Here is a 13,943-nt window from a genome sequence, read left to right on the forward strand (position 1 = left end):
CGACTAACGGGATCGGGTGGTCAGGCTCGCTGACTTGGTTGACACATGTCATCGTATCCCAATTGCGTAGATCAATGCTCATGACATCAATCACTTAACTATCTTGTCCAAACTCGATTATTTATGCACCGCTGTCATATAGCTGGAATATTGCTGAGTGCGGCATTTAGCAATAACAAAATCAAATACAAAAATACAATTTAAAAAATCGTACTCCGCTTTCAGATTTATTTAATGATTCGAAAAAATAATAATGCTTTTTCGTAATAAAAGTGCAACAGCTATTTGGTATGATGTTGTTGGTGTGCATCAATTTGGGTTTCAATTTTCTTTCTGCAGCAGTAGCTGACTTGACTGAACTATCAAGCCACGAAACAGTTTACAAGGAGATGTGGATTATTGTTGATTCCCAGATATGTGATCTGTTTTTAAGAAAAAGAAGTTTTCATACACGAGTCGAGGATTTCTTCGAAAGTAGGTGACTAGACGTACATTAAAAATATTCTTCATACCCAGTCTTATCCGCCCCATCCCACCTCACTAAGCCAAGCCAAACCAACCCGCCAAGCTAAGCCAAGCCAAGCCAAGCCAAACAAAAAACCCGATTAGAAACAAACACTAACAATTGTGTGATACAAGATGATTGTCAAAATTAATGGTTGACAGTGATTTATCGACCTTCTTGAAGACCGTCAAAATCAAGAATGACGTGTATGGGTCTACTGCGTTGCACGTGCATCCCATGCGTTGTGTTTAGGGGTGGGGATAAATAGAAGCGACAAAATCCATTCCACATCCCTAAGACATCTCTGCCAAAAGCAGAGGCGATTGTACAGTTGTGACTATATTATGAGCAGATATATGTTTCAGGGAAATGGTGGTGCGTTCATAACAGGGTTGTCTTTGACAAAAGTTGAGGCTTGTACTTCCTATCCGAATTGAAAGTTCAGTTCTACTTTTTTGAAAGAGTATCATTCTTTATTACATACCTTCACAACACATATGAGGTGTCTCGTTTTGAGAACATTTTAGGTCCATATAAGGTTTTATTTTTACCTACCAAAGCAAACATCAAACAAAACTGAAATAATATTTGAATGTAGTTATGTCCAGAAGTTAGTGTTCACTTTCAAAATTCTCTGATGATTATTCCTTTCAGATTTTGCTAAACAGTCCAAGGTCATGTTGATAAACAGACTTCCTGGTTCAGAGGAATCCCGATTTCAATGCTTCCGATGGCAACTTCCGGAAGAATGTGTTTTAGAATACAGAGAGGTGTACATCTCGTCAGGTTTACTGAGTGAAGAAGAGCTTTTAATGACCAGAGATGGTTCACACTGTCAGCAAGACCTTGCTGAAGATGACGATCCTTCATCTCAAGCTGCAGAGGATAGTGATGCTGAATCTGAATGTGACGCCCAAGAATTGGCTGAAGGTGACCATAAGCTATTTCCGAGAGAGGATAATAGTACTTTGGAATTCATACACACCATACATCATTATCTGAAGAGTATATGACTCATATTTCTAGTAATTGTTCTAAATTTAAAACAATTACATTATATGGCATTACATTACATATTCCATTGCATTATATTACATTACATATTACATTAGACTGACTGACTGACTGAGTTTGGTTTTTACGCCGCTTTTAGAAATATTTCCAGCAATATCACGGCGGGGGACACCAGAAATGGGCTTCACGCATTGTGCCCATGTGGCGATTCGAACCCGGGTCTTCGGCGTGACGAGCCAACGCTTTAACCATTAGGCTACCCCACCGCCCCTATTACATTAGATGACATTTTATTACATATTACATAACGTTATATTACATACTGCATTACATTACATATTACATTATATTGCATTACATTACATATTATATTACGTTACATTACATATTACATTACATACATTACATTACATTACATTACATTACATTACATTACATTACATTACATTACATTACATTACATTACATTACATTACATTACATTACCCCGTGAAGGTCCGGGTTAGAATATTGGCCTTCAGTAAACCATTGGTTGTCGTAAGAGCCGACTAACGGGATCGGGTGGCCAATCGGTTCCCGTGCTATTGATCACTGGATTGTCAGTTCCCGATTGTCAGGTCCAGACTCGATTATTTACAGATAGCTGGAATATTGCTGAGTGCGGTGTAAAACTAAACTCACTCACTCACATATTACATTACATTACCTTACATAACATTACATGTTACAATACATTACATATTACATTACATTAAATATTAAATCACATTACAATTAACATATGTTACATTACATATTGCATTACGTTACATTACATATTGCATTACGTTACATTACATATTGCATTATATGACATAACGTTACATATTGCATTACATTACATTACATTACATATTATATTACGTTACATTACATACTGCATTATGTTACATTACGTATTGCATTACATTACATATTGCATTATATGATATTACATTACATATTACATTATATGACATTACATTACATTAAATATTAAATCACATTACAATTTACACACGTTACATTACATATTGCATTACGTTGCATTACATATTACATTATATGACATTACATTACATATTACATTATGTATTACATTATGTTACATTACATACTGCATTATGTTACATTACGTATTGCATTACATTACATATTGCATTACATATTACATTACGTTACATTCCATTACATACTGCATTATATGATTTTACATTACATATTACATTGTATGACATTCCATTACATTACATTACATATTACATTACATTATTAGACATTAAATTTCGTCACATTACATATTACATTACATATTACTTTACATAACATTATATTACATATTACATTGCATATTACATTATGATGCATTACATGTTGCATTACGTTACATATTACATTTATATTACATTACATTACAAATAATTGGATCTATCCTTTTACCAACAAATTAAATATATCCGAGGAAACATTTTCGTGGCAAACATATCTGTTTTTGGAAAATCCTATTTGGTCTTGGTTTTTTCGTCAATTTGCAGGCACAGTCGACATGTTTGAAGTATTAATTTTAATCAATTCCTCATCCATTGAACACAGGCAGGTAATTAAAAAGTCAGCTTAAATACTTTGTTTCAGAAACAGGAGAGGAGAAATATGTCCAAATTGGCTCCAAGTGCCAGATGTACATTAAAAACCTGAGCCAGACATGGACTGTAATGAAACAGGATGGAACACAGAACACTATCGTGCTTCAGATAGGTACTCACTGCATATACTACCCATCAAAAGTTTAGACTCACTTAAAGCGCTCACTATATGTTACATATATACATTTGGTTACATCGAAGATGAAGTTCTCCACTAACTTGGGGGAACCAACTGCAAATCTTATGCAGATGAATTCCACGAGGATCATGCATCAAATTGCTGAAAAGCATGTGCAAGTATCGTGCATGTGAACAGCTGCGTTTTGGTGTAAAGTTTTGTTAAGAATTGGACAGATATCACCGAGTTTCATCATTCATTGAACTCATGACAATAATCTTTTCAACGTTACAAATCTGTTGTACAATACATCAGTACCTTGAAACGGTATGGAATATTCTGCAAAATCTAGTTTAGAACAGTTGACTGAAGTAAGTGGCTACATTTGCACTAGTGAGTCTAAACTTTTGATGGGTAGTATATATCTGTGTTTGTGTGGCGGTTGTAGAAATATTTGCTTTAAATGTTCACTCGCATAGGTAATTATTCATACAAGACTTATCGATTTAGTTAATGTTAAGATGTGAGATACATTTTATAATGAAATGCTTACGTGTCACACAGAAAGGATAGAAATATATAGAAATATGGTTTTGGGATACCTGAATTATTGGTATTGCGTGTTGTGTCCCGTTATCTACCCTTTCTACTGTTTCATGAGCGTATATTTCCTAGGTAATGTGACGTGTATATTGAGCCATAGGACGAGGTAATATAATGACGTCAACGCGTTGTGGTCTTCAGTAGAAAGAACGTTACAGAAAACATTGAGATATCATCACTTAAGTATCGTACATGATCATATGACAGGCAGCGAATGTTTATCTACGTGAGCTTCAGCTCTCTGGCTCTATAACAACTTTGGCCAACTTGACACCGGAACGTGCGCCTCGCCGTACATGTGCATCTTCTGAGGCAAGCGTGTGTCTGTCCACTAGCCTAGATCTAAATTTATTATCTTACCTCATACCAAAAATTAAAGTCGTTTTCTGATTGGTTGAGCCAATCAATGTACCCCGCTTACAAGCAAGTGACATTTTCTATGTTACCCGCTGGAAATGCCGAACTGTGGGAATTCGTTTCGTACTTAGTGTTAGTAGTGTTTGGGCTATTGCCTAACTAAGGTACTCCATATTCATTCGTCCCCACTCGCTCCTTTCCGTAACCTCCAAGAAGACTCGTCCCCCTCTCGATGCTTGTTATGTGCGAAAATACGACAAACCAATCAGATCGCAAGTAATGATAAAAATAATCCCCAGTACTTAAATCGGTTATGGCATTATGTGTTTGTTTAAAAAATCATGAAAATCATATATCGTCATATTGAAATTACAAAGAACGTAGCGAACAGAACTGTGTTGCCTCGTGTAGTTTTTAGTAAAGGTAATGCCATAAACGGTGAGAAGTTCAAATACATGCACGTGTGTTTGTTGACATAACGGCTCTCATGGGTCCAATTGTGTGTATTTCTGACGATCTTGCGAGCTTGTTTTGATGATTGTACGTGCGCTTTCAACATTTTAAGGAAATGTAATAAAAGTCCCTACGAGTTTCAAAACAATAATATTATATCTATATGTAACTAATCAGCTTTAATCCTTAACAATGGGCTAATATTCACATCTCTGGGGATATTTTAGTCTGACTTTTTTGGAGTCATTTATATTTTTTCAGCGAATTCATTTAAAATTCATATAAAAACAGCATTATAATGTACAAGTGCTTCGGTGATATTAAGTATCATTGGAATCAAACAGGAATGGATTTATCGTTCTTGTTTAAAGTAGTTCTGATGTTCATGCGCCAATATGAAAACCTTCCAGAGGGGCAATACCCGTGCTTCAAACAGTTCAAAATTAACAATGAGCAGTTCGGTACGTTAAATACATTGTTCACTGGTTCCTTGGGGCCCATGGGTTGATGTACCCTCTCGTGATCAGTGAACAACTTATAGTGTCCACTCTCCATCCACTCTCAGATAAAAGTTCATTTTATGTATCCACAGAAGTGTACAGCAGTGAAATCCTCAAAATAATGACATTGATTTTCTCTTATACGTATATCAAGGTCATCTTCCTAAATAGTTACAAATTACATATATATATATATAATTTCGAATTTACAGTTGCTGGGCCGTCCACTTCAAAGGTTGTTGTGAAGGTGACAACTGACCCATGGGACCAAGATCTAGAAGAGAATATTGAATATGAAATAAATCAAGAGACGGAAGTGATCAATGTAAAGCTGAATGATGCCTCGATCGTAGGAGTTAAAAGGGGGTCAGTCATAATTGAGATAGAAGTACACCCTGGACAAGACATTGGGTCAGTCTGGCTACAACACATGGTCGAGAGCATTTTTACGGAGAAAGTGAGAGCATGCATACCCAGTGGCCATCGTCTGAACTTTGACATCGAGAGCAACGTCACTGTTCCCTTGACAGATTTGGGAAGATATCGTAAGAAATATGTTTTTTATTCAACTGATCCTAGGTTTGATAGTAACTGTTATTCTCAATAGATCTTTGAACTTATGAACATCCACTAGATTATACGTGTACAGTTATTAGAGACATAGACATGTTGATATGAACATTAGTTACCTATCTCTAGCCATTTCACTAAAGTATACATTATTCTTGCTACACACGAAATTACCTAAATATCCAAATAAATATTTTACAAATGAAATATTATAAAACTTTACGCATGAAACATTGGCAATATCTATTTGATACATCCACATTTATGTCTTAATTTAGTTTCAGAAAATGAGGAAGAATTCCACAAGAACTGTGTCAGCAAAGAAAAGGTGAAATTACAATATCATCGGTGATGTAACATTCTTTGACATTATACTCATAAATACATTAACATGGATAAAATAGTCTTTTCATCTCTTATAACTTCAACCTAAAAATCAAACAATCCTACAATTACTTGTAATTGTCGTAAATATTCAGTCTTGAAAACAATCTGTACTACTGTACTAAAGGATATGACGTGGATTAAGAGGCATGCAGAAATGCCAAATCATCTACTGATATCAACCTTGCTACCATACAATGTGTTCATTGGTTTATAACAAATCTAAAAGATGTAAAATTTAAATATTTGCTTTCTATATAATTATATCCGATTTCTAGTTGTCTGTGTGTTATAAGGTTGCATATAGAGATATTTGAGTACAAATAAATATGTGTGTATAGACTGTATTAGTATCTTGGTACTGCATCGTATATATGTATCTTTGAAGTGTACGTATCTTCTATCGTATCACATGCAACAGTCAGGGGGTACAGTCAGCTAAATATAATATTTTACGTACGGTTTACTCTCATTGTTAATAGTCCTTGAAGTGAGAGGTGTTTCATTACATGCATGTTTTGTCTGTTCAATCTCGATGGGAAATCGATATTGTTCAAATCAAAGTAAACGTGAAATTGATCGTTCCTTTACTGTTTTAGTATGAACAAAAGGTCAGAGAAGTGGAGGAGTTGAAAAGGGCACTACATCGTAAGTACCCAACATCTAACATCACTAAAACGCGATATGATAATGTCTCAGTATGGAAGTAGGAAAGAAATAATTATGTGTCGGCAATCTGTAAATAATCGAGTCTGGACCAGACAATCCTGTGATCAACATCATGAGCATCGATCTACGCAATTGGGATACGAATGACAAGTGCCAACCAACTCAGCGAGCCTGACCACCCGATCCCGTTAGTCGCCCCTTACAACAAGCATTGGTTTTGTAAACCAATTCTAACCCGGATCTTCACGGGTCTCAGAAGATGTCACACCAAAGAAATTGTTTCATGGTAGCGAGCACATTAAACAAGCTAAAGCAATACACAATATGTCGAAAATTAAACAATTATTTAAAATCTGTCTGTGACAATTTAAGATGTTTATAATTTCATATCAGCCATGAAGACAGTTGTCACACTGGTATCTGGCGACATCACACAAGAAAAGGTACACATTATTCAAAGTTTATATCTACGACTGATATTTATTTAACATTTTGTTGTATGTGTATTTTTAAATATCATTGCGTGTAACCTACTGCTTAACGCGGTCGCTGGTCACACCGAAGATCCCGGTTATCGTCCTTACACAGGGACATGTGTGAAGCCAATTTCTGGTGACCCTCGTCTTGATATTGCTGGAATATTGAAATACTGGCATTCTGCTAAAAACACTCTAAATAAGTATAAATACTCTAATCAAATATAATATGTGTTAATACTGACCTATGACCTTTTGTCGACTGTGCTATGTAACTATATATACTACTCAAAGTTTACTTAGAATGATCACAAGATCATAAGCCAAAATTTGTGCATCTGTTGAAATAGACAAAGACAATATTGGGTGAAAACTTTTTATGAACAAACGTCTGTTGCTAGACCTTAAGTAGCTAATTACAAACGTCAGGTAACGATGCCTGTCCTGCAATATATCCTTAGCAAAGGTTGAGTAGTATATACCTGTGGTAAGGACCCCTTTGCCATCAAAGGTAAGTTGGCCTGTTTTGTTCTTTTCCAGACTGATGCAATCGTCAACTCAACAAACGTGCTTCTGAAACTGAACGAAGGGGGTATTTCAATGTGCATCCTCGAAGCAGCAGGGCCAGCGATCCAGGAAGAGTGCAGAGCGAAGTATCCAAATGGTTTACAGGAGGGAGCATTAGCAACAACAGGAGGTGGAAATCTGGCCTGTCGAAACATATATCATGTTTTTCTACCTGACACGTGGGAAACCGACCAACACAACACAGAACAGGTATGAAAAAGAAATGTACAAAGTAGTAACACTATGGACCTGGTTGTTATCATCCTGGGACGCGCAAACTTGAAATAGAAAACGTTTGATTTCAAAGGACATCGTACGGCATGCTCAAGGGTTTCACAGTTTGTAGATTCTTAGCAAATCTTTGAATGTTTCAGAAAAACGTGACATGCTAGTTGTGAGGCACTCTTTGAATGCATCCAGACAAGAAAGAAGATGCTCTTTTGTATCCAAAACGTTGTTGAATATAGAAATTAATGTTTGCAACTACATTGTACTGGAATTTTGGAGCACTTTTCCTAATTTGATGCATCACAGACAAACATTTTGACCAAAGCATTTGCATACTCATGATCTTTATTTCCATGATTTTGAAACAAGCTGAAACCCTTAAGCATGCAAAACCGACCATACCATATCTAAAAGAGCATCAAAAGTAAATTTCAGTTATAAAAGTTCATTGCTTTCCATTGTTTATAGTGTCTCAGGGATGCTGTTGAGCAGATTCTTCATCAAGCTGATTCTGATGGCCACAAGACTATCAGCTTCCCACCTCTTGGTACAGGAAACCTTCGCTACGATATACAGAGAGTCACTAACATTATAACCGATGTTTGCAGTGGCTTCAAGGGGAGATGTCTACAGGAAGCCCGACTCGTGCATCCAGATGGTTTTAGCACTAATACGGTAGGGACGACCATCTCTTTCATCATTGTCAAAGATCCAACACATATACGATCCATCCAGGTCGTGGACGAGGTTCATGTCCAGTTAGATTTAGTTCCAAGATTGTTTTACATACTTTCTTATAGCAAGTGCTACCTGTACAAAGATGTCACCGCTGAAGAAGTCAACATCGCTTCTACAAGAAGTGCATTCACGGGCATTGAGGGGAAAAACGCTTAAATCCATGCTTACTCTTTTGTGTAGCTACGTCATATCCTGTCCACAGTAACACATGCTCGTCATAAGAGTTGGTGATGATGGGGACCATTGGTTAGGATCAGTAACATGGCTACTGTCATCTTTGTCCAAAGACGTGGATCGTATCTCATGCTTTCAGTCCTGGTTTGCCTGTTCTGAATATCACCCTTCGCACCCAATATTCCAGTTGAAGGGAATAATCGAGTCTGAACGAGACAATCCAGGGTCATTATGACCATCATGCTGTGCATTTGGGATACGATGACATGTATCAACCAAGTTAGTCTAACCACCCAATTCCGTTTGTAGCCTCTTTGTTGCATGGATTGTTGAAGATCAGTTTCACGCGGATCTTCACCAGTAGACATCTCAGGAAAAGGCTGAAACTGACTGGGTGATGCAGAAAAACATTCTGATAACAATAATGATACCCTTCAGACATTTCTTGATAAAATATTTAGACTTAGTCTGTCCACAACTGTTTACTGGGATTTTTGGGTGCACCGCAGAGGTGTTTCCCTCGGACACTCCAGAATCCTATGATTGTGGGTTCGAATCCCGGTTCGCCCTTATTATGTTTCGAAGTTTGTCTCAAATCTATACCCCGGCACTTGGGTTTCACTGAAGGAAGGGGTAAACGCCTGTGACTTGTATCATTTTGTACTTTTCTGTCATGTTAGGCTCAATAAAACTCGATATACCGTTGAAAGCAGCGTTAAACCACACTCACTACTGAGACTGTAATTATTCTGTATCATGCTATGTGGTTTTATTGGCCAGCACTCTACTGAGGAACCCCAAAGAAAACAAGAACCGGTGTATCCACAGCCGGAGTCACCTCTGGAAGCAAAGCCATCAGCATCAATGATTTCTGCACCAACAAAAGGATATGGCAAGTACACACAAATATCCACCAATAAAAATATATGGCAAATACTCGCAAAACACAAACAGATAACAAAGTCATAAATGAAATGCATTGTAACAGTTCTATCCAAATGCTTCAATTTGCAGAAAGGCCAAGAACTATGGTCAACGTTTGCGCTGGGGACATCACGAAACAAGAGGTGGGTTGACTCTAGGGTTCCAAAGGAAGAGGAATTACATGGCATTCTCGTACATCACCAGGCGGTAACTGTATCAAGCAAATGCTTCAATACTCGACTTGTAGGAATACTGCAAAAACCGTGACTTGGCGATAGGACAGGAAAATGCTTCCACTATATGTTCAGTGGTCCATCAAACAGATTTAGTTTTTATTCTTCTCCAGAACATCTCTAGCTGCTGGTGACTGGTCATTCACAACACCATAGAAAGAATAATATGTTTTATATTAATATTTTATATATTTTTATTATTCCCCATGTTGCTCATGTACTAAACATATTTATTGACAAAGTCACGTTCTGAGATCAATGCATGATTTTAGTGGATTTCTACAAAGGAGAACACTAATTTTCTTCCAGGTGGACGTAATAGTGTGTGGTGCACCACGGGATCTTAAACTCAACATTGGTGGCTTGTCAAAGGCTGTGCTTGCAGAGGCTGGGGCGGAAATACAACAGGAGTTGGAGGAAAGCTATCCCAGTGGACTATCAGAAGGCCGAATAGCATTCACCTCCGGAGGTCGGAAATGCTGGAAACAGATCTACTTTACAACACTGTGGCCGTGGGAGGAGACGGAACGTCTCAGAGAGGTTAGTCTGCCTCATAGTCCCTAAGCATGTTCTTCCACCCTTCCACCCATTCGCTTATACGCCCCTTCTGTAACACAGTAGCCCTAAATGAATAGTGTTTAGATTTTCCTTAGGTTTAGGAAAAAAAAAATGGAAGAAAAAAATAGTTTGTTGCTGTTAAAATTAAGTTTTTTTTAAATTAAACGTTAGTCTACGACAAGGTAGAAAATATGTTTAGTCGTTTTCGGGCGACTGTGACATAGTCATTGATACGAGATTAGCTGAATTTCAAGAGACAATTTTACAACACCCATGACCCACTGTGACCAAAGATGGTGTCCAGCATGGTACACCAGCATGGGTCAAAGATGGTGTCCACACTGTTCATGTTTAATTTATAGAACAACACTCACCAAGAGCATATTTCATACATTATGCTTATACCTTAATACTTAGTGTTGGTATGAATAAGAAATACCTTCTAATTTTCATAAATATATGAACATCTACAACCGTAAAACTGACTTTTTGCTTGTCCTATGTTTTATCTATGCAAATTCACGTGTGTGTAAATTCGTTATATTGCACTCTGTCCTTTTAGCTGCTCGGCTATTGCACGTGTCTAGTATTTTCTAATTTTGGATGATTGATGACATTAACAGTGTTTCATTCTTTAATTATTTCAGTCCTTCATCGAAATGATTCTGAGGTGTTTGAAGAAAGTAAACGAGTCTCAACTAAGAACCATAGCTTTTCCACTGCTTGGGACAAGTGGTCATTCCTACCCACCTGATAAAGTAACCCAGTGGATTCTTCAGGCTGTTGAAATTCACGATGCCACCTATCCAAGTACAACATTGACTGAAGTCAGAATACTTGTTTATCCAAATGATCATCTCTCTTTACTTGTAAGTTTAAATCCTACAGTTGGTATTTCTTTTCTCTTTCAAATGAAAGCAGTTGTGGATTTTTATGTTTATACACCCGACCTTTTTGAGGAGTATAAAGTGCTACCAAGGAATTCCATCCACCCATCTAAAGAAATCTGTTGGTTGGATTATTGTTTACCACCATTTTTTGTTTAGGATTAGGATAGGATATTTATATAGCGCACATATCCACGCACCTAGTACATGTCCAAGGCGCTGGTAAAACAAAGTGGCAAAACAAACTTTGATTAAGATTTGTTACTTTTCAAATGAATAACATCAGTTCTTAAATTTGAGCTAAGAAAAATATTGCTCGAAATGTTTTTCAGCGTCTTTGTTTAAGGGAGAAGTGCCGTGAAAAGTTTGCTTCAGGTTTTCTACGTTTTTACAAGGATATATTTAGAACTTAAAACACCCATGGGCATTTTTGTTAAAAAATAACATTGTAATGGATTATTTTCAATTTTGGGAATCACATTCAACATCTATTTTTGAGCTACAGTGCTGGGTGTTTGTGTGACATTGTTTATGTATCAAGAAGTATCACAATTTACATTTCTTAAATTCGGGGAAACTTCCAGCGGTAATGTTGTTGAACCAATAGCTTTAATTTAATTGATTGTTTTTAGATTTGTTTAATGGGTACTTCTTTCATAGGAAAGGTGCCTTGCAAAGTTTGATACAGAGTGTATATTTTGTCGAGGATAATCATGGGTGATGTTTTTTGAAATAATTGATTTAATCTGAAACATGTGAACAATTAACATGAAAATCTTTTGACGGATTGCTTTTTTTGGGTGACAATTTCAGTATCTATGGGACAGGTGTCTCCAATCATCATCTTGTCATGAATTGTTTTCGAATTTGTTTAGCTCTCTCTATGGGTTTATAAGGTATTCTAGTTAATCTTTGATACAGGGATCTGGTCCCCGTTTCAGAAGGGTACCGTTGTGCTACGGCTGTCATTCCTCCTATACTGTAACATAGACTTAGTCATAGACATAGACAGCCATAGCGTTAAGATAGCTTTGTGAAACCGGTCCCTGTTGTCAAACATGTTTGATGTCTGACTTGGCCATAGAATGTCCTGTGTGACATGGTGACTTGCTGATGACACTAAAGATCAGTTGCTCTGGCTAAATGTTGTCACTGTCGAGTCGTCCAGATGAATTCTTAAAGTTAAACCTGTTTTTTAAATTAATTTTCGAACAGTGACCCAACTGGCAGCAAGACATCTGGATCTATATGTCCATTACTATTACTGGTGTATTTTCTCTTTCAGGTTCTTCAATCTATGAACATGCCAGACTGTTCTTGAAGAGAAGACATAACCACTGGCATACTACATACTTGGATAACGACTGAGTTGTTAAAAATGGTTCTGATTCAGTCATGTCAATAGCAGAAGAGACCGAGGAACATCTTCAGTACATGCATACGTGCCTGAACCATACTAAGCCAGTGGCTGACTCTTTCCTTTTGCTTTGAACAATTAGTGACCAAGTTCCGTGTCCGACAGCCGTGATACAGCTAGAATGTTTCCGACTGCGATATGAATTTTTTTTTTTCCCACACATTAATTCTTGTGAGAATTGTATAATGCCAATGTTGTCAGCCATCTCATAGATGCCTTTGAACTATGCACCATTATGAATGATGATATTTTTGAAAGACATATTAAATGCTAAGTGAGATGTTGAAGTGGGGTAGCCATGTGGTCAAAGTGCTCGCTCGTCACACCGAAAGTTCAGTTTGGATTCCTTAATTAATGGGCGAAACACATGTCTGGCGTCCAACCATTCTTACTCATTCACTTCATTTCGACCATAAAGGTGGCGTATCAAGTTAGATGCCATCTTTAGAACCCCATCTCTACATACTGAGATTGCTTACATTGCTATGTTTCTAAATGTCATTGAGGACAAGTTAATTATTGATCATGTTTGGAGTGTCAGCTAACTAACTCCTTATGTTTTATTTCTGGTAACGGTGCACGCTTTTCATATCACTTATGCATTATATCATTTCTTAAAACCAACTTTAATAGTGAGCTTTATTAACAATAGTAACACACAGTAGATTAAACATGTTCCGTGTTGGTTGTTTGGCAACGTCATATGGTAATAACATATTAAAAATAAGAGTGAGTGAGTGAGTTTGGTTTTACGCCGCCTTTAGCAATATTCCAGCAATATCACGGCGGGGGACATCAGAAATGAGCCTCACACAATGTACCCATGAGGGGATTCGAACCCGGGTCTTGGGCGTGACGAGCGAACGCTTTAAACACTAGGCTACACACACACACACACACACACACA

General features: G+C 37.1%; 1 protein-coding gene across 8 annotated transcripts in view; it reads left to right on the plus strand.

Moving 5' to 3' along the window:
- LOC124252713 (protein mono-ADP-ribosyltransferase PARP15-like) overlaps positions 1–13,179 on the plus strand; it is a 52,661-nt gene extending 39,482 nt beyond the window's left edge. For 6 of the 8 annotated variants that reach the window (XM_046686367.1, XM_046686364.1, XM_046686368.1 and 3 more), the window contains 14 exons: positions 340–474; positions 1,160–1,435; positions 3,170–3,292; positions 5,424–5,756; positions 6,060–6,109; positions 6,765–6,813; positions 7,228–7,277; positions 7,851–8,087; positions 8,574–8,780; positions 9,798–9,909; positions 10,032–10,084; positions 10,484–10,714; positions 11,380–11,601; positions 12,905–13,179. In XM_046686367.1, the coding sequence (XP_046542323.1) occupies positions 340–474; positions 1,160–1,435; positions 3,170–3,292; positions 5,424–5,756; positions 6,060–6,109; positions 6,765–6,813; positions 7,228–7,277; positions 7,851–8,087; positions 8,574–8,780; positions 9,798–9,909; positions 10,032–10,084; positions 10,484–10,714; positions 11,380–11,601; positions 12,905–12,940 (2,114 nt within the window). In that variant the 3' untranslated portion in view covers positions 12,941–13,179. The remainder of the gene's footprint in view (positions 1–339; positions 475–1,159; positions 1,436–3,169; positions 3,293–5,423; positions 5,757–6,059; positions 6,110–6,764; positions 6,814–7,227; positions 7,278–7,850; positions 8,088–8,573; positions 8,781–9,797; positions 9,910–10,031; positions 10,085–10,483; positions 10,715–11,379; positions 11,602–12,904) is intronic. The other 2 variants (XM_046686366.1, XM_046686365.1) reach the window with 2 other exon arrangements.
- Positions 13,180–13,943: the final 764 nt, after the last annotated feature.

The sequence above is a fragment of the Haliotis rubra genome, unplaced genomic scaffold (assembly GCF_003918875.1).
Source record: "Haliotis rubra isolate DU_JTF1 unplaced genomic scaffold, ASM391887v1 Scf522, whole genome shotgun sequence".
Lineage (NCBI taxonomy): Eukaryota > Metazoa > Mollusca > Gastropoda > Lepetellida > Haliotidae > Haliotis > Haliotis rubra.